General features: G+C 51.3%; 11 protein-coding genes across 11 annotated transcripts; 8 read left to right on the forward strand and 3 right to left on the reverse strand.

Moving 5' to 3' along the window:
* Positions 1-25: 25 nt before the first annotated feature.
* On the forward strand, positions 26-1072 carry Z519_12223 (uncharacterized protein; the record flags this gene model as incomplete). Its single annotated transcript, XM_016769929.1, has 1 exon — positions 26-1072. The coding sequence occupies one exon, from the start codon at positions 26-28 to the stop codon at positions 1070-1072; it is 1047 nt and encodes a 348-aa protein (XP_016613781.1).
* Positions 1073-2020: 948 nt separating this feature from the next.
* On the forward strand, positions 2021-3513 carry Z519_12224 (carbamoyl-phosphate synthase arginine-specific small chain; the record flags this gene model as incomplete). Its single annotated transcript, XM_016769930.1, has 2 exons — positions 2021-3167; positions 3221-3513. The coding sequence occupies 2 exons, from the start codon at positions 2021-2023 to the stop codon at positions 3511-3513; spliced, it is 1440 nt and encodes a 479-aa protein (XP_016613782.1).
* A 306-nt stretch (positions 3514-3819) lies between these two features.
* Positions 3820-5645, reverse strand: Z519_12225 (uncharacterized protein; the record flags this gene model as incomplete). The annotated part of the gene is made up of 4 exons (XM_016769931.1): positions 3820-4692; positions 4757-4888; positions 4964-5502; positions 5582-5645. The coding sequence occupies 4 exons, from the start codon at positions 5643-5645 to the stop codon at positions 3820-3822; spliced, it is 1608 nt and encodes a 535-aa protein (XP_016613783.1).
* A 3070-nt stretch (positions 5646-8715) lies between these two features.
* Z519_12226 (uncharacterized protein) lies at positions 8716-9048 on the forward strand (the record flags this gene model as incomplete). The annotated part of the gene is made up of 1 exon (XM_016769932.1): positions 8716-9048. One exon carries the CDS (start codon positions 8716-8718, stop codon positions 9046-9048), a length of 333 nt encoding a protein of 110 aa, XP_016613784.1.
* Positions 9049-9469: 421 nt separating this feature from the next.
* Z519_12227 (uncharacterized protein) lies at positions 9470-9769 on the forward strand (the record flags this gene model as incomplete). Its single annotated transcript, XM_016769933.1, has 1 exon — positions 9470-9769. One exon carries the CDS (start codon positions 9470-9472, stop codon positions 9767-9769), a length of 300 nt encoding a protein of 99 aa, XP_016613785.1.
* Positions 9770-9942: 173 nt separating this feature from the next.
* On the forward strand, positions 9943-10593 carry Z519_12228 (uncharacterized protein; the record flags this gene model as incomplete). Its single annotated transcript, XM_016769934.1, has 1 exon — positions 9943-10593. One exon carries the CDS (start codon positions 9943-9945, stop codon positions 10591-10593), a length of 651 nt encoding a protein of 216 aa, XP_016613786.1.
* Positions 10594-10902: 309 nt separating this feature from the next.
* On the reverse strand, positions 10903-11611 carry Z519_12229 (uncharacterized protein; the record flags this gene model as incomplete). Its single annotated transcript, XM_016769935.1, has 2 exons — positions 10903-11038; positions 11094-11611. The coding sequence occupies 2 exons, from the start codon at positions 11609-11611 to the stop codon at positions 10903-10905; spliced, it is 654 nt and encodes a 217-aa protein (XP_016613787.1).
* Positions 11612-11820: 209 nt separating this feature from the next.
* Z519_12230 (uncharacterized protein) lies at positions 11821-12279 on the reverse strand (the record flags this gene model as incomplete). The annotated part of the gene is made up of 1 exon (XM_016769936.1): positions 11821-12279. The coding sequence occupies one exon, from the start codon at positions 12277-12279 to the stop codon at positions 11821-11823; it is 459 nt and encodes a 152-aa protein (XP_016613788.1).
* A 2478-nt stretch (positions 12280-14757) lies between these two features.
* Positions 14758-15936, forward strand: Z519_12231 (uncharacterized protein; the record flags this gene model as incomplete). Its single annotated transcript, XM_016769937.1, has 1 exon — positions 14758-15936. One exon carries the CDS (start codon positions 14758-14760, stop codon positions 15934-15936), a length of 1179 nt encoding a protein of 392 aa, XP_016613789.1.
* Positions 15937-18665: 2729 nt separating this feature from the next.
* Positions 18666-20777, forward strand: Z519_12232 (uncharacterized protein; the record flags this gene model as incomplete). The annotated part of the gene is made up of 1 exon (XM_016769938.1): positions 18666-20777. One exon carries the CDS (start codon positions 18666-18668, stop codon positions 20775-20777), a length of 2112 nt encoding a protein of 703 aa, XP_016613790.1.
* A 550-nt stretch (positions 20778-21327) lies between these two features.
* On the forward strand, positions 21328-22578 carry Z519_12233 (uncharacterized protein; the record flags this gene model as incomplete). The annotated part of the gene is made up of 1 exon (XM_016769939.1): positions 21328-22578. The coding sequence occupies one exon, from the start codon at positions 21328-21330 to the stop codon at positions 22576-22578; it is 1251 nt and encodes a 416-aa protein (XP_016613791.1).
* Between the last annotated feature and the right edge of the window lie 9 nt (positions 22579-22587).

Below are 22587 nucleotides of genomic sequence, written 5' to 3' on the forward strand. Positions count from 1 at the left end.
TTCGGCGATGGTATACCCACTCACGATGGCTGGATACCCCGAGACAGACGTTCTATCCGCTTTCGTCTGTTGTGATCCTTGCGCTTATCACATCGCGAACGTTGGAAGTAGCCCCTTGTACGAGGACCTCAAAGCCGCCATTCCGACCTTGGTCGACCTGGAGGACGAGGCAAATCGCGAGACATGGACGAAGAGTGTGGACAATGTTCTGCATGCTCGGTTTCTGGAGTCCGACTATCCACAAATCAGGTTCGCTATCCTCGACCACGCTCGCTTGAGCACTGCAAGACCAGGCAGAGACCTCCTTTACAAGGACGTACTCCTCGATGTTTGGAGGCAGGCCTCAAATCAGTTGCGGCCGCTGTGTCTAGTCAATCACGGCACCAAGGGGCAAGCGGCGAATATCTCCGACGTGGTCAATCATTTCCTAGGCGACGACATCATCGACGATAAGGGCTTGATCTCTGACTCGACACTGGAATCCCTTCAGCATCCTGTTGACTCATTTGTGCTGTTGCTTCGAAGCACCACAAACCTAGGGATCAATCTCGGCACTCGAATGATATTCATGCGACTTGTTCTTCATATGCTTGAACAATGTGCCACACTGGAGACGGACAAGTTCAATCCACGTCGCGCAAGTGCGGAGACCGTTCTTGAATCTGCGTTGAAGGAAGCCGATGTCTCGAAAGTGACCGTATCCTCGCTGCACGAGAATGGCTTAATTGACGACTCAGCCTATAACTCGTCCACATCAATAGGTGCAGCCTGGACTCCCGTGGAGACAACATGCATTGCAGCAATCCAGGCAATGCTGGCTCAACTCGCCATGTGCACCAAAATCAAAAAGCAAGAACAGCATGCGGATGACAAGGAGGGCTTGAGTAATCTTGGCAGCGGAGTTGAAGATCAATTACCCCCAATCGTACAGTTCACTCGGTGGCTTCCGGACGACATGCTAAGGACGTTGTGTCGTTGGCCGCGGGATAAAACGATTGCCGAGGATTACTTGGGACATCTGAGCGGAGAAGGTATGGTAACGACGAGGGAGGTAGGGATGGTCGCCGGCTAAGTGGAGGGAAGTGTGCTCGATTTGTACCGGGTGTTTTGACGCATTTCAATCCTCTCAGGGTTTGAGGCTATTCACAGCAGTGTCAGAAGGAATCCAAGAAGGATGAGGCCAACAAAGTCAACAGACGGGCCAAGAATGGCAGATGGGGAATCTTCCCTTTTGAATCGACAGCGGGCAAAATCTAAATTGCCGATTGGTTGTTCCTCTTCATACTATGTAGCTTCTTGATAACATGAATTTTTCCAATGACAGCTCTGGGTTGGTAGAATTGGGAGTTGAATAAGTGGTGGAAGGTCGGATTCGGTAAAACTGCGGCGTGGTGTTCAGTGGATCACGTGTCTGTATCACGTGATGACAATACTTTCGAGGCATTTCGTCACTCGGCGCAAGAATTTTTGCTTAGGCCAAGGCAAATTTTTGCCGTTGGTCTGATTGGTTTAGTGAGCCACCTCCGCCTGCGCTGAAATCTTTGCTCAGTCCAATCGACCTCCCACACCAATCTTTTCCTGCTCCATCTCTCTCCATCTCCACAGACCGACGTCGTCTGTTGTGAAGAAAAAGAATTTTGGTGCTATCGACCTTGCAGAAAAACTAAGACTTACCTTCCCAAGGCTCTGATACTTCAGCTTCCTCTTGCCTGCACGAAAATTGTCATCGCGTTCATGTGCTTCCCCAGCATCTTCACCTCTCAAGTACGTGTTTTTCTCTGTCGCCGTCCCCGCCAGCCCACTGATAAGCACCTCATTTCATTGTGTCACTGCATTCCCAACCTCATTTGCAATCTTCTGCTAACACATGGACTCTTAGGATTACATTAGTGGTAACTATTGACCTTCCTCTTGGACTCGTTGACTTCTCTGACGGCGGCGTTAGATCATTTGTGGAAGGCACAGGCAAACTAGCGGTCAGGAACAAGGCGAAAAACCACACGAGTCATAACATTTCAAGATGTTTTCGAGGGCTTTGAAGCAGTCGACCCTTGTGCCAAAAGCGGCCAACATTTACTCGAGCGCCTCCGCTTTACGAGCTCGATCCCTGGCCACTGTGGCGGAAACCCCCTCCCGACAGCAACATCGGCCCGTGCACGAGCAGATCAAAAGTACCCCTCCTGCTCGCGAAAGGGCAACGTTCACCATCCGAAATGGGCCCATCTTCGACGGAATCTCCTTTGGGGCTCGAAGCAACGTCTCAGGAGAGGCCGTATTCACCACCTCTCTCGTGGGATATCCAGAGTCCCTCACCGATCCCTCCTACCGCGGCCAGATTTTGGTCTTCACCCAGCCCTTGATCGGCAACTACGGTGTCCCATCTAATGTTCGAGATGAGCATGGCCTTCTAAAATATTTCGAGAGCCCTAACATTCAAGCCGTGGGGGTCGTGGTTGCCGATGTTGCAGAGAGGTATTCTCACTGGACTGCTGTGGAGAGTCTGAGCGAATGGTGTGCGAGGGAAGGAGTTCCAGCCATCACGGGCGTCGACACCCGAGCCATTGTGACCTACCTGCGAGAGCAAGGTTCTAGTCTGGCCAGAATCACCATCGGAGAGGAGTACGACCAAGACCAGGACGAGGCGTTTATCGACCCCGAGCAGATTAACCTCGTCCGAAAAGTCAGCACCAAGGCTCCTTTCCATGTCAGCGCTGCATCGCCAAATGCCCACGTTGCCGTGATTGATTGTGGAGTCAAGGAGAATATCCTACGCAGTCTTGTCAGTCGCGGAGCCAGCGCAACTGTCTTCCCGTTTGACTATCCCATCCACAAGGTCGCCCACCATTTCGATGGTGTGTTTATCTCCAACGGTCCTGGTGACCCGACTCACTGCCAAGACACTGTCTACCATCTCCGAAAGTTGATGGAGACGTCTCAGGTTCCTATCATGGGGATCTGCTTGGGCCACCAGCTAGTCGCTTTAGCCACAGGAGCTAGGACGATCAAGCTCAAGTATGGCAATCGAGCACATAACATCCCCGCTCTCGACCTGACTACTGGAAAATGCCACATCACCAGTCAGAATCATGGATATGCTGTTGATGCGTCAACCTTGCCAAAGGGATGGAAGCCTTATTTCATCAATCTGAATGACAACTCCAACGAAGGTGAGCGCCCCACCTGGTCACGCACAATCCCCCAAGTACTTACAGTTATACAGGTCTCATCCACGAATCTCGCCCTATCTTTTCTACGCAGTTCCATCCGGAAGCTAAGGGAGGCCCGCTTGACTCCTCGTATCTGTTCGATATGTACCTGGACAACGTACAGAAATACAAAGAGAGCCAGGCAGCGTCGCAGCCTTACCGGGACAGCAAGCCAAGTCCATTATTGGTCGATCTCTTGGCCAAAGAGAGAGTGGGTGTCGATTTGACCCAGGGCATTCGAAACATGATGGCGTCAACCACCCAGGAGCTTGAGCCGGAGCGTGTGTACGCGGCTGGTGCAGCATAATGAATCAGTTGAATGGGACGATGAAATATGGCGCAAATTGGGACGAGGTACTTTTTGGGCGTAACATTTTTCAAAACATTGACATTTGATTGTATCCCAGAATGCACAATGATTGCAGAGAACGCCATGCTCCTTCGCTACTGTCTCGCCGTCATTCCACGTCGTAAATGCATAACATCGCATAATCGAATCAGGGGGAAAAGATCAGGAGGATCTTGTTCGAACTCGTGTGCCAAATTCACTTGACGAGTTCCCCCAACTACCCCCTTCATAGCGAGAACGCCGTCTCTCAAAACCCAGCTAACCTTAGACGAATTGCTCGGGTGAAGATGAACCTTCTGAGAATTGCCTGACCGAATCCGAGTCGTAAGGTGGTTGAATCATTGGACGTTCGTTGGACCTCTTCCTCCGAATTTTGGGCAGTCTGTAGAAGCCGAAGCCGTAGGTGTTTGCCCCCGTGCCATAGCCCCTCGTGACCTGTGAAGCGTCGAGCATATTTTTGATCCACGCCAGATAGTCGATTTTGTCTTCGAGGGCTCTGCTTGCGAGCCCCAGCGGGAACAGCCAAAACAGGGCCGAGTCGCGACAGCTCTTGACGGCTAGGAGCTGAAACTCGAAGGCGCGGCAGATCTCGATGGCCGGCTCGACTAGGGAGTCGACGTCGCCGGGCAGGAAGAGGGCGGAGGACGACTGCGACTGCGACTGCGACTGACGGACGGGCGAGGGCGAGTCGCAGTCGGGCGGTTTCAGCGTCCACAATAGGCCCAGGAGGAACAGGAGGATGGCGTTGTACAGGGACAGCTCCGTGGCCTTTGTAAAGGAGGAGAAAACCAGCACCTTCCTGATTGGCCGGGGCTGGGTGAGGATTTGATCGGGCGGGAGCGTTTCTGGGTCCACCTCCCACGCGACGGTCGGGTTCATTTCTTCCCACTGCCACCGCCAATTGTGAGCTCGGGCGATCTGATATTCAATGCGCTGGATGAGTTCGAGTCGAAAGTGTTCCGAGGGAGCCCGTTCCAGCTGCGCTTGGTCTTGCAGAAAACCTGGTATATGGACTAGGATGTCAACGAGGCGGTTCTGCGGGTTTTTGTTGTGCTCGCCGCACATGGCCCATGGTTCGCTCAGCCATTCTGGTTGTTCTAAAAAGCTTCGGGTCCTGGTGATCAGCGAAACAGTGACCTGCAGCCGGCGAACACATCAGCGGTCATGGTCGTCGACATCATTGAGACCCAGCCTTGCTTACCAGCGTTGCCCGGCATGATTCGAAGGCAAATCTCAAAGGACCGGCGGCGAATCTCTCTGGACCGCATATTTGAATGAGTTTCAGCAGACCTTGAATGTGGAATGCAGAAGCCTGGGGATCCGGGGTACTCGACTGTATTTGTTTTGTAAGCATGCCTGCGGGAGGTGCACACAACCCCCTGGTAAGCGAGGGTTGCAGCTAACTTACAGAGTGCATGAGAAGGATCATGATAGGTACGATCAGATTCTCGCTACCAGGCGCCCCCACATTCGACAGTCGAGATGATAGGGCTCGCACTGTCTTGTCGTAATGTATGGCGCCGCTTACTTCTATCTCAGCTTGACGATGGTGCCTCCCGAAAATGCTGAGGGAAAACGCTCGACAAGCCTCCAGCGACAAGGCATCGAGCTTTCCCTCTGCCGACATCTGGAGCCATGGAGAGCCATAGCTGCTCCACACGAAATTGTCAAAGAGATAGGAGAACTGGATATTGTCTCTGAATGCCACAAAGCTCAACTCCTGAGGTATGGAACTGAAGCTCCCCAGACTGTCATTGGACCTGAGTACGAGATTTTCGGGAACACCTCCCGTCGTTAGGGGAGGGTCTTTGCTGGTCTTTGTTGACGCTGATATCGCCGGATCTGCCCGATCTGCAAAGGTATGGAAACGCATCTCCAGCTTCCTCTCATATCCAGCGCATGCGTATCCGGCCTTTTCGCATCGCTTACAGGTCGGACGGGCTTCATCTAAGACGCCACCAGTGTCAGCCATTGGTCTAGCAAAGACGCCTCGAGTGACCACGCGACAGGGCGGGTTTTTACGTACCACACTTCACCCTCCGTTTCAAACACGTATGACAGCCCTTGCTGCGTCCAGGAACACCAACCATGTTGATGAAGACAAGTGACCATCTGCATCTCGTCCATTGATGCCCCAAAAGGGGGGACCACACTTTATATCAAACCAGATGAATAAGGAACCCCTGCGAGGTTTTGTGGGGAACTGCCACAACCGCTGGACTTGCTCATGCCCGATTCAGGGGTTCCACATTGACGAGATAAACACATATTAATACAAGGAAGATCATTCGCAGACTCGGAGACAACAGCTCTCAGCCGCAACGGGCAGCTCTAGTACCTGAAAGAGCGGACGCACAGCTTGAGTGGTTTAGAATTGCAGGCCGGAATTTCTAATTGCACTGGGGCCACCTACAAGCACGTAGCTAGGCCCAAAGTAGAGTGAGCTCAAGAATACCCAGTGCGGCGAACCGGATCAACCTCGAGCTTCGGGTGTTGTGGCTATCCCTAAGGGGTCTTGGCTCTTGGGGCGTCCCAAAGGGTTCTCATTGCGTCAGTGATTTGATTGCGCACACTTGGGGTGATGTGCGAGCTTAGCGATAATGGCTAAATGCTAGATGCTGGATTGAAGGCTGTGAGAGGTCGACGAGGTCACCGAGCTGCTGAGCTGACTCTTTACTGCCAAGTACTCTTTTGCACCACGTCTCATGATTCCGAATCAGGAAAGGCGCGCTTCTTGGCACACTCGGCGGCTGCGCCACTGTTTTTTTCAAATATCGACGACTCCAACAAACCAAGCCACGATTTTAATTTGCATTATTTGATATACAGCTTTCAGCCTTGGAGTCCTCCGGGATTCTCAGCCATCACCGAAATCAATGTAGCCCTTCTGACAAATTTGTTCGCGAAGCTGTGATGCTGCAACGCACTCCGATATCCATCAGATGAACAAGTCCTTTTTGGCCCCCATCGTGTGTAGCCGCACGCTGCTCCATAAGCGAGACAACAGGGGCTAAGAGCTACCCAACGCTCAATCATTCGCAGCGTGTTGCTGGGTAAGAGACACTCACAGAAGACCATGATCCACAATTATACGTGTTTTGGAGTTCAAAGGTACAAACTCTTCCTCCATCGCAATGATGCTAACATAACTGCTCGCTTTTCCGAATCTGCAGTTGGCAAATGGGCTTCTTTCGGCTGGTCCGACTGCACGTTTGAGCAGGGTCGCCCTACATTAGCTTTATCTGGCAAGAGCATCTTAACCAAACACGTTGAATGGTTGACCGCTAGTGTCACTGCCTGCAGGCCTGGGCGTATTAATCAAATTATCTAATACAAGGCTTGACCTTCCCAAGCTTCACCTGAGGTTCGAGTTAAGCAATCATGTTGACCTTGGCTTTGCGGAATTTGGACCCAGAAACTCATCCAAGGCAAGGAATAAACCGTTGGGACGCACAGGGTAGAAGGGAAAGAAAGCACGCCAGAAGGCCCCCAAAGCCTATTTTTTAATCGCATGCCTGGTGTACCCCAGTAGGGGACGCGACCTTTTTTCTCATCACCAAACCCGAATTTTTTTTTTCTTCTTTTTTTTGTTTTCTAGGAAAACGAAAAAAAAGATCGAAATAACCACCCCGTATTCGGGTTTGGCAATGCTAATATCCAGATCTGGTACCGCGGGCGCGATCATCCTGTCGTTGCTGTGCTGATATTATTGGCCGCCCACGCCACGACACGACACCAAGCTGAAATAATTCTGCATACTCATCATTCTGCGCCCACTCTCGTTATCGCACCCACCCGCTACTTAGCTCGCAGATCAGAAATCTCAACGACGTGTGTGTGCCGCGCCAAGGTATTTGTGCACTCGCTAGAGCATTACTTTTTCCGTCTTTTTGCGCATCCGGGATCCAAGTACCGTACCTTCAGAGGTAAACAAGGATATGTGGATGTATGGAGTACATGATAGATGGTTGATGCCGAATAGACCAACCGGAATGGTAACACCGCCAGAGTGGGACCGTGTTCAGGGAGAGAGCCTTGCTGAGGTAATGGCATCACAACGCAGGCACCACAACAGATCCCTGATGGGACATTTTAAACCCCTCACTAGACGTCTCTACCTCTCGCTTATCATCTCTAGCTGTTCAAATAATTTCCTTCTTATATAGGTCATCCTGAGTCCCCAATAGTTACATGCATAAATGGTAATCGTTGTGTCGAGCAAACAGAACTGTTTATCACAACGCAGCCAGGGTTCGCCTCAGCGAATCAACCTTGACTGTGATTGGGCGATATGAACTGTAGTACGCATATTAAGTATTCTAACACCGGGCGAGATATTTTTGGGTATCTCTCTTTCTTCGATCTTGGTTCATGAGGACCTGGATAGCGCAAGAGACTACATTGGCCCAGAAAGTACTTGTTTTCTGTGAAACTAAGACGAGGTCGTGGTTTGATTGCAAAAGTAAGTCATTCTCTCTGTCTCCCTCTGTAAGCAGAGGAGCAATTAATGCAGATTGATCCTTACAGCGCTGAAAATAACTTTCCATATGATCTGCGAGCGGCAACGAAGGGCGTGTGGCACGAGCTATAAATCCCTTGACTGTTACAAAAACTTTAGAGTCTTTGCATCGAGCATTTCTAGAGGACTTGGAGCTAGAGTCTAATTTGGTTGGTGTGCAGAGTCGACAGTATTTATTTGTATCTTCCATGACAGGGGCAATGTGACTGCCCAAAGAGTATGTCCAAGTGCGAGAGGTGGCCTAAAAGCGAGATCTAGTACCATGAAACCGGTAAGCCGCATGCAAAGACCACGAGTGAACGTAAGGGCGAACAAGGCCACAACGCTCCCAGGCCCGTCTCGACATCTTGATCTACCCCACAAGCGAGTCAAGCCTATCGGAATACATCGCTGGCCTAGCACTCAATGATGTCTTGTTCCCCACTGTTAAAGGTCGCTGATTGTTCCGGTATCGGTCGCGGTGATCTTCCTGGGCAGTCAAACCGCTGGGGGACGATTAGCTCGTCCGGGTATTTAGAGGACTCCAACGCAAGACACATGAAAGCATTCAATTTCCCCACGAACGCTTCAGTCCTAGATTGTATCGTAACTAAAGCTTCCTTTGCTCCCTTTTCCTCAGCCAGCGCGTGGGACGTTGACCAATGTCCATATTTTGTCCCTTCATGATCTTTGCGCCCACCGCGATCCTAGGATACGGTTACAATGTGGTCGAGTTTTGGCACACGATAATTGAAGACGCCCCCGAGACAATCATCGCGGATGGCGGGTCGACCGATCCTGGGCCTTACATGCTTGGAACTGGGAAGACTCTCTGCACAAACGCATCGACCACGAGGGAAATCACGCCATTTCTGGAAGCATGCGCAAATTATAAAACAAAGGTGCTGATCTCCTCTGCAGGGGCTGCTGGCAGCAACGAACAAGTGGATCAACTGCTCGGCATCATTGCGGGCATCGCTGAGCTCAACTCATGACTCTTCCGGGTGGCCAAGATCAAGTTCAAAGATGATCGTACGACTTTCTTGCACAAGTTCCGAACAGGGAAGATAAAGTCATGTTCCTCAACTCCTACGCAAAGGAGCGAGATATCGTGAACGCAATTAAGATAGTCGCCCAAATGGGTGCCGAGCCATTCTTTGAAGCCCTGAAGAACGATGACGTTGATATCATTATAGCGGGAAGATCCTACGATCCTGCCCCGTTCGCCGCATAACTGTCTGTACAAGGGAGGAGATGTGAGTCCTGCTTGACATGTTGGCAAGATTATCGAGTGTGGAGGGCAATTCTCGACGCCGAAGGGACGCTCAATCGTGGCGACAATGCTTAAAGACTCTTTCGCCCTTACTCCTACTGATCCAATCCGCCGCTGTACTCCCGTATCCGTCTGCCCATAGTATGTACGAGAAGACGCGACCGGATCAGCTACCTGGACCTGGTGGAGTCCTCCATCTCGACAAGTGCACCTACACTCCTCAAGGAGACGACCGAAGCATCCTGGTCAAAGGTTCTCGGTTTGTTCCCACTCCTGAATATGAAATTAAACTTGAAGGGGTTGAGCACCTTGGCTACCGGCCAACTTTTATTGCCGGGATTAGAGACCCTATCCTCATCGTCGGTATCGAGAAATTTCTAGAGACAGTCAGAAGGTCCACCAGCGAGCAATTCTCAGAGCTTGGCACCGAGAGGGGCCGGTAGCTGATTTTTCACCTCTACGGCAAGAATGCTGTCATGGGTGGATTGGAACCGGATACGAGCACTCCCCACGAGATTGGAATCGTGGGGAAGGCAGTAGGCCAGTCTCAAAAGGTGGCAGATGCCATTGCAGGCTTCTCAAGAACCGCCCTTTTACATGGGCTTATGACGGGCAGATGGCAACCGCAGGCAACATAGCCTCGCCCTTGACCCCACTGGAGTCGCCCTTAGGACCCGTCTTCAAGTTCAGTATCTACCATCTCATGCAGGTTGACGATCCTACTGATCTGTTTCCCAGATCCACAACCACCTTGGGCAACAAGACGAAGGGGACAGAGCGTATCGTCACGCAACGGAAGTTGCCTCAGCTTCACAAAATTGTCCAGCAAAATAGCCAGAGCTCCACAAAGTCCACGGTCCCGGGGCAGCGGAGGAGAACTGCTAACCGAGGGAAGACTACGATCCGGAACGTGGCCTACGTGGCCCGCTCCCAGAATTCTGGACCGTTCGAGGTAACACTGGATATCTTGTTCTTAAGCCGTGCCGACTTTGATCGTGCCAGGGAGTCCGAGGTTCTTACCCCAGAGCTCATCCAGAATATTTACCATCTGAAATCCGCCGAAGAGATCATTGCCTGCATGTTCTTTGAGCCAGCATTAGCCTGGAAGTGTACATTCAAAAGGCCATGGCCACAGGGTAGTATGGGAGAGCGGGACACGTTCGGGGCCCAGTTGCACGCTCCGATGCTGGATGTAGAGATTCCCGCTCATGGACAACGTTTCAAAACTTTAGTTATTTCTTTGATCTTCACCGGAGTAAAAATCTGAAATGCATTTCCAACTTCAGGACATTTCCATAGTTTCTGATATAAGTCGCCCACAATTCCGTTTGGCGTGACAGAAAACAGGGCGCGTCTGCCTTGATTTCAACGATTCTTCCACATCAATGGGAGTAACCTGTCTCTACCTATCACGGTGATCCTGTTTAAAATGGAAAATAAAATTCCAAAAAAAGGAGGGGGGAACACAACGAAGTGCTGGAAGCATTATCAGTCTGAGCAGGCTCTTAAAATATTGCTTTTGCAGTGACACTACTGAGCCTGCAGTCTCCTATCGTGCTATAATACCAATCATCCGTCATGAGAATACAAACCCTCTGGTCTCTTTATCTGCTTCTAAGTTCCAAATTATCTGTATGGTGGCCTCAAAGAGACCTAAGTCCTGAACATGGCCATATCGGACAAGCGAAAATGCCTTGCCTTCAATCTCACTCCTGGAAAAGGCTCTCAGCATTACAGCGAAGAATGCGAACAAGACTAGAGACTCACTTTGTCAAGGTCCAGCCCGGATCTCCTTTGACTACATCCACATTCTTGTTCACTGTGCGCCCTTCTTTTGTGGAGACAGTCACCCTCCCCAGCCATTTGGCAGGGAACACTGCGTCAGTTTTCGGGTCTAGGACCATGGTAACTCTCTTCCACATGGTCCGTAGCTCGGAGTCTGAGAGTGCATCCTCGGTGAAATTTCTTATCTTAGCTGGGCCGTTCTTTGCGGCGACAGCCAGAACAAACTCCGTGGAGAACTTGCTTTGATAGACGGTCTCCGCCGAGGCGCTCAGGCTCAAGACTTTAATCGCTGCCTTGTAGGTGTACGCCGTGGTTGACTCGATATCGTCGAATTTGATCTTCTCTTCTTCCATCAGTGCAATCAATGCATCCACGGACGGATGGGTATCGCGACACGATGCGTGCCATTTGAAACTCGACTCGAGCACGGACCATTCTGCTCCAAGCTGAGCATCAATGAAAGAGGATTCCGGATCTACAGATGCTAGTGTTGCTGCCATGCCTCGCCGACCTTCAAGGATGTCGTGAGGCCCAAGAAGACCGGAGCGCAACGCATAAGCGGAGAACACACCTCCGGTACAGGCTTGCGCTGTATGCACCTGCTTGGAATGTGTTGCATCCAGAAGGAATCGCCAAAGTCCGCTGTGGCAGCTCGAGGGAAATGGCGAAAAGGGTTAAGAGTTAGAACAAGATCTCTTTGTGGACAAATTCATTCAACTCCTGGACCTCGTCCTTGAACGGGGGTGAAAATCGAAGGGTGTTCGCACAAAGTCAGATCTCGATTCCAGTTGTATTGTTCAATCTGGTCCTTGACGCCTTGGTCGATTTGCCTGTAGTTGCGGAGTTTGAAATCTTGGTAGCTGCCCTCTTGTTTCATCCTGCCTTCCAGGCGCTGCTTCTCTTCCAATGGGGCCTTAGTGAGCACATGATAGCCAATATCTACTTGTCGATCGATCTGCTCGATAGAGATGCCATGGTTGACCACAACAAAGAAGCCTTGTGTTCGCATGGCTTGCTTCAGCTCGTCGGCCAGCTTTTTGCGGGCGTCGGGCCCATTGTCGTATGTGGAAAGGTCTAACGTGACCAGCTCAGCGTATTCCAATGGCTCAGATGTCGGGTTGACCGGAACAAAGTGTTCAATCTCGGGCTTGGTGACGGTAGACGGCATGTTGCTGATTGACGTTGCCTGGAGAGGGTGGCAATGGATAATCAGAAGAGGCGAGAGGCCTACGCGATATTTGCCTCAGAGATGTGCTCGTCTGGACGCATCTCGGCTGTGGCATCCGGGCCTGCTTCTTATGTGTGTCGACCTACCCAGTACGTTGATGACATCGTGCCGACTCCGTGCATCGCTCCGAGATGTGGGGTAGACATTGGGGGCGCCGGAATATGCGAGATCGGCTACTGCGCGGAGGACGAGCAGAAGCAGCCCAGCGCAACGGATCAACGGCGAGGAATGGAAAGTCTTGTACCTGGGCTTTTCCTTGCGCCCGACTCGCCCGCTAGGTCAAGAACGAACTCGACCGAGTCTTCTGTTGAGAAAGGCGGCGGTCACGTGGGGTGTAGGTCAGCCTCCACACGTCGGTCGCAGCAATATAGCTCGGTGCAGCCAAAAATTTCCGGACTTGCTCGACATCCAGAGTGGCCGAACAGGCTACACTTAGAGCTCTTGACAGAATCGAATTGGGCGGATTTCCTTCCATCGTTGAAGCGATATGAATTGAAGTATAGGGGACTATCTAAAAGAGAGTTGCGACGAACCTGCGGTAGATGGATAGGTAGGCGGGGTAACACTAGTCCTAATCAGGCATTTGAGTAGTTGTGCTCAGGCGAAGCTACTAAGGTAATACCGTGACACTGTTATATTAATCGTAGGAGGAAACGCAGAGGAGCTCACTCTTCTTGCAAAGACTGTAGCGGTATGCGTAGCTCTTTCTCTATATCCCTGTCTGAGAAGGATCTAAAATACAGCGAGGACATTGATGAGAAAAGAAAAAAAAAAAATAGAGACACCGAAATTTTCTCCAGCAGCAGTGAGCATAAAACTGTTGACGTGTTTATAGCCCTTGTTGGTATATTCAATACCTTTCAGTTTTACTTTCAAAGGTTCTAACGGACAGGAAGCCACCTTGCACTGTGATTGATGGCTTCACCGGCAAATCTTTCCATTTTGATCAGACCCATCACTGGCCAATTGAACAAGCTGGTGGGTTGATTCAAGGTGGGCAACATAAGATGACACCTATACCGCGAGGCGATCAATAATATCCTGGTATGATGTTGAAGGCAGCGGTCAGTCTTGGTGATGCACTTCATGCTCATGGCCAAGCATCAGGATTATTGGCGAATCGCTTCGTTCCCTTTGTTGATGACCATGGCACAAGAGGATAAATCACATTGTGGCCAAGCGTGCTTGTGGTACAAAAGGCAAATGCTAGCCCATGCGAGGAGCAAATACGTAATTCTGCGAGGGATCTGGTAACTGGAGGCTGGGTCATGAAGCAAGGGCAACGGAAAACACAAGCCATATCCAAGCGTTATACCAAATCAGCCGACATCCCAATGGAAATCGAGCGAGATTGAGACGAAGTGGCACAACTAGTGTGAGTTGTAGGATACTGATCTCTCGTTGAAAACTCATGGTTTATACCATCTGTGTGCTGTTCGTTGTATTAGAGGTACTTCTTACTCTTTCGCCCGGACCTGACGAGAATCTTTGGTCCTCAGAGGCAAACAGATTCGGCAACAGCCAGGAAGGGAGCAGAGGATCCCGCGTACTAATGTCGCAGGCAATACATATGCGTGCAAGGTAGCTCCCCATTTTTCAATGCCGAAAATCTTGGACCTCTTTCAAAATCTTGAAGAGCACAAGAGAGGAATATAAGCATCTCCATTGACGTCCAAGGATGGTTTGGTGGAGGAGGCTTGGCAAAGTTAAAGACTAAACCAGTTCTTGAGGTCTCTTCACAGCAGAGTTGACCCCTCTGGATCGATAATCGGGAGGGTGACTTTGAACTTATTGATGGAGTCCTTTTCGAGATTTGATTGGTGGTTCGGTGTTATCTCAGGGAGAGGTACAGCGGTCAATCACAAGATGGAACGGCAGAACACACATCGACAGATCGACCCATGATCTCCAGAACGCTTTGTTCTCGTCGCAAGGACTGACCATGGATTTATCTGACCGTCGAGTCATGCTTCGAATGTGAAGTCAAGTTGTTCAGTCTTTGCGGGACGGTCCAGTAATTGGCTGCGCACGCGACACACCATCCAGTCTTCGTGGTTGAACTTTCACCGCCCAATGGCAAGTTGAATGTCGGCTCCAGAACGCACCGGGCAGACCCCTGTTTTCCTTCTGCCTGAATTCTCCGCAAATGAGCCTCGTTTTGCGTCGCAATTGACTCAGTGGGTGCGTGAACGGCTGGCAAGATGTTTCTTCGGCTCCAAGTAGCGCTGATTTAATCGATACATCGTTGAGCACGGCGGGTGAATTACCCGCATGGCCCGACCCAATGAGATTGAAACGCATCGGCCCAACTTGGAGCAGCCCACTTGCACAACTTAAGGCTCCATGGGCTGTACTTGTAGTGTGACATGAATCGCTGCGACAAGGACGACGGAAGATGGATGCTCCGGGAATGTTCACATGGTAGTGCTCCTCCTCACCCCAATCCTCCTGAAGTTGCTTACTGCGTCTAGCTTGTTGCGAAGTAGATGCGTCACCATCCGTGCGGGGGAGGAAGGCGAAACACTCACAGTCCACGAGGCTGTTTTGTCTAAATCTGGCTCGGCATCCCGTGAGAAATTGGTGCAGCCCGGCTGGAGGGAGTCGTGTGAAGGTTGCATTGATTGGACCCACACAAGCTCACAGACCGTCGAACGAGTCCTGGCCTACCTGTACTTCCGAGACTACGAAAGCCCAGATCCAGTCCGGCGACAAACTCGAAGCCAGTCGAGGGGAGCGACTAGCGTCAGGCAAAGATCTAAAGCAAGAGACGACACTCAATCTGATGCAGCTGCGGACGAAGAGGTCCAGGACACACCAGACGTCGATGCAGTCGAAGATGTCGTGATAGATGATAATGCGCCCTTTGGTTGGGTCGTCGAGGCTGCACCAGAGGCTGCAGAGTCCGTACCCGCAGAAAATGATCACCTAGAGGCTGAAGACCCAGGTCTCCAAACCGCAATTCTCGAGTCATGCGCCATACGGCCGCTGACGCCGCTCGGTAGGTGTGTTGGGCTTGCACCCATTATGGCCTCACGTAAAACCGCCGGTGGAGCCTTTGAAGAGCAAGACTTTCCCTACGAAACCTACTCCTACCGAGAGCCACTGCTTGCCCATGTGGAGGTTTATAGTTTCGCAAAATATCATCTGTTACCTGGACTACAGGATTTGGCTCTGCAGCGGATGATAGTAACGTTAAGGAAAGTGGACTGCTCGACAAAATATGCAGAGGTAGAGATAGCGGACCTCATCGAATTCATCTACGCCAACATTCCCGTCAATGGAGATGGCGAAGAACCGATGAGGAAGCTTTTGTCTCAATTTGCAGCGGCGAATTATACCTCTCTTCTGCATGGCAGCTTCGAGGCGCTTTTCGCTCGCGGTGGTGATTTCGCGCTCGATCTGGCGCGAAAACTCTCACGACGCCTTTCGGCGCATGGAATTTCGGCCGAGTTGGGAGAAGATGAATTGGAAAGTCGGATACATGGTCTTGAGCTTCAAATACAAGAGCGAGAAGAGACGATCAATTCGCTGAAGGCCAGCTTGAGCGATTCGTTGGCTTGGGGTCGTGGGATCAACCGTAAAGGACGGCGAAGATAAGGGTTTGCTGACATTGCTCGAGACACTGGTCGTGCAGTCGGACTTGGCTTGCGATCGCCGCCTGAGATTGTGCCGCTTAATCAACCCACAATACTTGTTCGAGAAAACATGAGTTCACTCTGTCACCGACAATGTCAAACAGGTGAACAAGTTATTGAACCCATGTGGCCCCACAGCAAAGGGGGAGAAACGGGGTCTTGGGCTACCCCGAAGGCTGACTCCGTACTTGATGATTCCGATAGCCCTGCTGGATGGAGATTGGAGGCGGCCAATTTTCAACACAGCATCGTCTCTCGCGTAGTTCAATACTGTTGACGAGATGGTGTTGCAAGACTACCTCGATGATGCACGTTGCCAAACATGGAAAATATTGGTGCCCACGTTAATTGTTGTCTATGGTGTACAATTCTGTAACGTGGTTGGGAACAACCTAGACATACCCTTACTGGGAGTTGACCGACAGCAGGGCCGAGAAGATTCTATGGATTCCTTCGGTTCGCGGATTGTTTCATCCGATAGCGGTGACAAGGATGACAAGGTCTGAGTAGTCGCGAAATTCTCGAGTGTTAGACGAAGCATCTCAGGCACCGGACCAACAATTGTTGTGGAATAATGTTCTCTCCAGGCACCAAGACAGGACGTGGCTCTCGTATCGAACATTGTGAGGCAATCTGTCAAATATCTCCCAATGCAAGCACCTGCTTTGTTTCCGCAGCGTCATGTTTCTGTGCCTGTGCCCGAATCCTGTTTTTGAACGCAAGGAGGAATGATTTAGGCCACCACATCTGGGTCCGGTTTATAAGGTACCGAGTACAATTGAGCCGATCGAGGTAATCGGACACACATCCCGGGCATCCATTGGGTGTTGAGGTGATTAGCGATACCAAGGCCGGGTGACAGATCCAGCCGAGCAGATGTAGCTTCTTGAGGTTAGGCCGAGCTGCAAGAATCTGATTTTTACGTACAAATCATGAACAGCCGCATGTGATAACAGCGAGGCATTGGAGAAGGACGGAGGTTTGAATTTTCGACAGTAGGGATGCGACTGGCACGGGCGGTGGTTTTCCAGACTCGAGATTGGGAGCATGCAGCGTGTCTCGGTAAAGCAAGGGGAGATGCAAGGAAAAGGCTGGATATACCCGGTACCTCGTAGTGGTGAACTGGCAAGCCGGGAAGGAAGCGAAGGAGAGGAGCAGAGCTGAAGGTGGGCGTCTCGGTGTCTCTCCCGTCTTTTCCTTTGTTTGCGCCAAGTTTGCTGGGTTTGTAGAGTTTGCAGTGACGGCGAGCGGATTCCGCTAGTTGGCGCTAGATGACACGATTTACGCTAGTGCCAGCTAGTGCCGCGAGCTCACTACCCAGCGCCAGTAATGACAGCGTTGACCCGACCCCAGCTCGCCTCAAGCTGCACGTCAACACCAACACTATCAATGCAAGCCACTTGAGCCACTTGACACCCCAAGATCCATCCCTTGCATCGTGTTCGCAGTCTATGGTACCAGGTATGTCACTACACCATCCTCCTGCTCCGGATCCACTTTGCCGTCATCTTTGGGAGACTGTCCATTGGCTGCCGCAAATGCATCTGGACTCGCTTTGGCCGCCCATAGCTGAATCTGGCGCGGCCATCACTTGGATTCATTGGTTCCTTCAACCACAAAGAGACTCAGGACACCAAACAGGGCTTCTCTCATTCATCCAGCTGCAGACATCTCAAGTCATGCCCTTCAAACCCAGGCCCTCGCGGGAGTCTGGCCGGCTGCCTTGTCTCCCTTACCAGAAATCACCTTTGACAATGGCGCCCGGTTATACACCGCTCGAACCCCTGGAATGTTCCCTTCCGTTCTTCCTCCCCGCCACAGATGCTTTGACTCGAGGTGCATTGATCTAGTTTCCTGCCTCTCCACGAAGTCAGTCTTTCGCTACTAATCCTGAATCTATCTCTCTTGTTCTGGGTGCTTTAAGGTCAACACGTCCTGGATATCCATTTGCCCACGTGTTGCCTATTGCTCCAAGCAAGGCTGCATATCCTAGGCGTGCAAGGGATTGAGTCCACAACAGAAAATCCGGAACCAACAATGACAATGCCACACTTTGATGGCCCTGAAAGTGCGCCTCTCCGGGCTGGCGATTCCGCCACCAGTTTTCGAGAGCTTCCCAAAATTACTGCTAGGAGCATTCGAGCCGAAGGGCATCCTCACAGCGATCCCTGTCCCAGCCCAGTTGTTCCGATGAGGATTGATTCAATTTCGCGAGCTCGTATGCCGCAATTTCGTCAGTCGAGGAGATGGGCGAGGATATATGGTTGGACACCTCCCACAGAAACTGACTCTCCTCCGCGTCCCCTTGACCTCAGGGATCTCGCTCCGAGCCGGAACCCATATGCTACCGTCCTGGGACGCGATCAACGCACCGGACGCGGGGTTTCTTTGCAACCATATTGTGGTCTTCCCAGGGGGATAAAAAAAACTCTTGGACGTCCAAAAGTTCAGAGGACTATCCGCGAGGCCAACTCTGATTCCTGTCATACCGGTCTCTGCAGACATGGCGCTGCTTATTACTGGCGCTGCGTCAAACCTCTCATCGGCATGGTTCCTCGCGCAGGCTTGACCCTGTGGCCACGCAGACTGTCTCGAAGCCGAAAAGCAGCAATAACAAGACGTCCCGAGCCTATAAGCCACCAGGTGTCAGCTGTGATTTCTGTTCCCGCTGTATCACGGAGAGAAAGCAACATGAAAGCCCTTGATCACATAAACTGTCTTGAAAACCCCGACTTACCCCCTACACAGAGAGGTCACTTGTCGTGTTTTCACAGAGACAGCTACACAGGTAATGAACCTGGTGTGGGTCCATGGCCGGCAACGTCGTCAATACCTTCACTTCACGACCCCATTAAGGGAAACAGGTTTTCAGACGAATTCAGAGATATTCTGGAAAACTTTACCTTTGACAACGATCTTTTTCATCCCAGTACTCCTACGATGTCCGCAGCCGTAGTGCGACCATCCGCAATAAAAGATACCTCCCTCGAGTCTACCCAAGCTTGGGGAGAAGCTATCCGCATGCAAACGTGGGTTGAGGCTACTTCTCCGCCTCTACCACCATCACAAGGGGTGGAAGCCAAGACAACTCTTCTGCGCAACACCTCCACAACGGATCTCTCAGCTCATCCGCCTCAACGTCTAGAGTTTGCCGGTCGAGCTTCGGAAAAGACACAAACCAACCCGGCCAGTATGGTACACGCTACACAGGCCGAGTCACTGACGATCATTTCATCTCCTACCGTGGTTCCTGGATCAAATTCAGGACTGCAGTTGGCGAACGCAAGCTCCAGCCCGCAATTAAGGCTCACAAGACCTGTCATGCGTCTCTCTTCAGCACGTTCGGTGATGAGCGCAGATACTATAGTTGCAATTGAAGCACAAGTCCAAAATATATTACGCTACAGCATCGACGTGGACATTGAGGAATATGAGTCTACCCATCCTGGCAATCAGCACAGCGGCCCTCCTCCCAACATACCGCTGCCTGCATTGCCACACGAAGCACAACACGTACAAGGTGATGTGACCAAACGCCCCGAGAGTCAGGCAAGTTTGGACAGCGATCTTGAAGAGAGCCCACAGAGTTGTCTTAACAGTGTGCGACATACCATTCGAAGCACTCGCGCTGACAAAGTGCGGGAACGGAGGATGCGCGATCTCGCCAAGTTGCGCAGTCAGTCACAAAACCCTGATGCCCTTGCATCGAGCGAGATTAGTAAGAAGTCCACCGACTCTAAAAACCCACAGAAATTGACATGCGATGTTGATGAGCTTGATCAATTTCCCGCTGTCCCAGACTCCCAACCAACGATTCTTTGCAGCATGCCTGCGTCCTGTCCTAGTTGCCAGCACTGCCAAGGGAAAATGACTCTCGAACACCGCCAAATGTCCAAGGCTCGTTCAGACGAAAACCAGGGGAGTACGTCACCGCAAACACTTAGTCAGAGCAATATATTCGTGGTCGTCGACGCTGATCCCATCACGGCGCGTTTTAGAGCAGGCGCCACGAGTCCGAGATTGAGCATTGGAGGCAGTGCCACCGGATTGCGAAGTCCAAAGCCTACACGGACTTCTTCAAAACTCAAAGAGGTCATGGCCAATAGGTTGAGTCTGAGCGAGGGTCCGGGACGAGAAACGGTTCTTGGCAGTCCCATGGAAAGCCCAACAAGGAAAACCCGAGGCAGGGGTCCGACAGGGGAGCAAGCCCTCAGACCTCGTCGATCAAGTTCTTGCTTAGGCATCCACAGTAGCCGGCCTGGAAGAGTTGAGAGCCGATCCAGAAGCAGTTCCAGTGACGTTCACTCACAAACCTCCTGTAATACAAATTCGCCAAATAAATCAACCAGCCGGATGAGAAAACGGCAACGTTGGAACAGCGGCAATTTCAGCCTCGTCACAAAACTGCAACAAGATTTACGCGACTACTATGCTACTATTTTGAAACAGGAGGAGAAGATTAGGTTGCAGGCCGATCAGATTCAGATGATCATGAAGATATTCGCGCCAATGAACCTACACCAGCAGCCGGAAGAGCTTAAAATTCTTCAGGATTTTCCTGGTCAATCATCAATCGGTAGAGAGGCGAACCGAAACAAGAGACAGGCAACAAGATCTTGGAGCGGGCACACCGACAAGCGATCGCCGAGTTCTAGTTTTCGCTTTCCGCTGGATAGCATCAAGGTGCAAACTCTCAACCGCCAAGGCCATAGCACATCGAACGAAGCCGACACTACCAGCGCGGGCTCCGCCTCCGCAGCAACGTCAACGAAGTCGGGGGCAGCTGTTATTGATGATGCGTAATGGAGTGAGTCGGTAATACCCGGTACCCGCCGGCAGACAAACACGGGGGCAACGTATATAGAACTAATGGCGACGTCGGCAGTGGAGTTGCGGAAATGTACATAGAACAATAGTTGTTATGGCATAGCACAATGACGAGTGACGATCACAAAACGGATTTCATATACGAAAATACCGCTCAAGCGGGGCGGAGACCACTGGGGGCCGAAGAATTTGAGGAATACTTAGACTCAGCAGGGCCCCAAAATCGCAGCGCACACTTAGATTCATAGAGTTGGCCGTCTATTCGTCTCAAAAGTCTTATCCACAGAAATTCGATGCATAGAACTAATGAATCAAGCATCAAAAGGGGGATAGAATGTTCTGGGAGAGTCAGGTAGTGTTCACGTGTCAGGCTGGCGCCAAGCAAAGCAAGGCTGTGGCAAAAAGCTGACCCTATGCCTGAGCATCGTTTGATCTGTTCATCCATCTTTTACAACCAAAGATAGAACATTCCTCTGCGATACCAATACTGACCAAAGGGCGACAAACATTGAGCAACACGTCGAACATGGCCAGCGCCACCCACATACCGCTCACATCCCTCCCTTTTCCACCGATCACCCCAGCCCACATCCTTAACTGCTCCTTCCATTCATGGCATCCCCGTTTCCGCCCCCTGACCCCCAAGGCCCGTCTTATCCCCCTCTCCCAACCATTTCTAGACTATCTCCGCGCCGACGGGATAATGCTGCCCCCTGAAAACAGGCCCAACGACGCTGACAGTGGCTTCGAAGACGGATTTCAGAACGATGAAGACGAGGAGAACGAAGATCCCTCGGAACAGTGGGCCGACATCCATGACAAGATACGCTCCACGATTGCCGAACTGGGGGGCAAAGTCATTCCGAAACTGAACTGGTCGGCGCCCAAGGATGCCACTTGGATCGCGACCACGAATGACATGGAATGTCGAACGCCAAACGATGTGTATCTGCTGTTAAAGTCAAGCGACTTCATCACGCATGACTTGGAGCATGCCTTTGATGGATGCACAATCTCGGACGACGCTGGGAACGGCGACCAAGCCGAGGCTGATGTCCGCGCCAATAGCAATGAGATGGTGTTCCCTGAAGTGCCCTACCATCTTGTACTACGAAAGGCATTCAATTTGAACCCCGCGCTTGAATTTCGATGCTTCGTCCGCCAACGAAAACTCATCGCGATCAGCCAGAGGGAAATGAATTACTTTGAATTCCTCTTCGACCTGCGAGATCGCTTTAAAAAATTGATCCAGGAGTTTTTAGACCAGCACTTGCTACCTGATAACAGTGAAAAGGGAGGAAAGGGCTTCCCGGACGAAAACTTTGTCGTGGATGTCTACATCCCCCCACCTCACGACCGCGTGTGGTTAATCGACATAAATCCTTGGGCACCGCGGACGGATCCGTTACTCTTCTCTTGGCTCGAATTATTGCAATTGCCACTCCCAGAAGCACCGGGGCCGCGTTCGGAGATCAGATTACGGCTAGACAACGCACGACTGGAAGGAGGAAGGGATGACGGAGACGAGGAAGAAGAGGAAGACGAGGAAGAGGACGATGTGATCTTTGATCCGGAGTTCCGACTCGTGAGACGAGACGACCCGGAGGCCTATCAATTCACGGCGACGAAGTACTCGGCGCATAAACTGCCAAAGGAAGTCGTGGATGCGAGCATGGCGCCGGGTGACATGAAGAACATGATGGAAGAGTGGAGGAAAGTCATTGATAAGCAAGTGCAGGAGGATGAGGATGAGGACGAGGAGCAGGGACATACTTGAACGTCTTCC

The sequence above is a fragment of the Cladophialophora bantiana genome, assembly GCF_000835475.1.
Source record: "Cladophialophora bantiana CBS 173.52 unplaced genomic scaffold supercont1.27, whole genome shotgun sequence".
Taxonomy (NCBI): domain Eukaryota; kingdom Fungi; phylum Ascomycota; class Eurotiomycetes; order Chaetothyriales; family Herpotrichiellaceae; genus Cladophialophora; species Cladophialophora bantiana.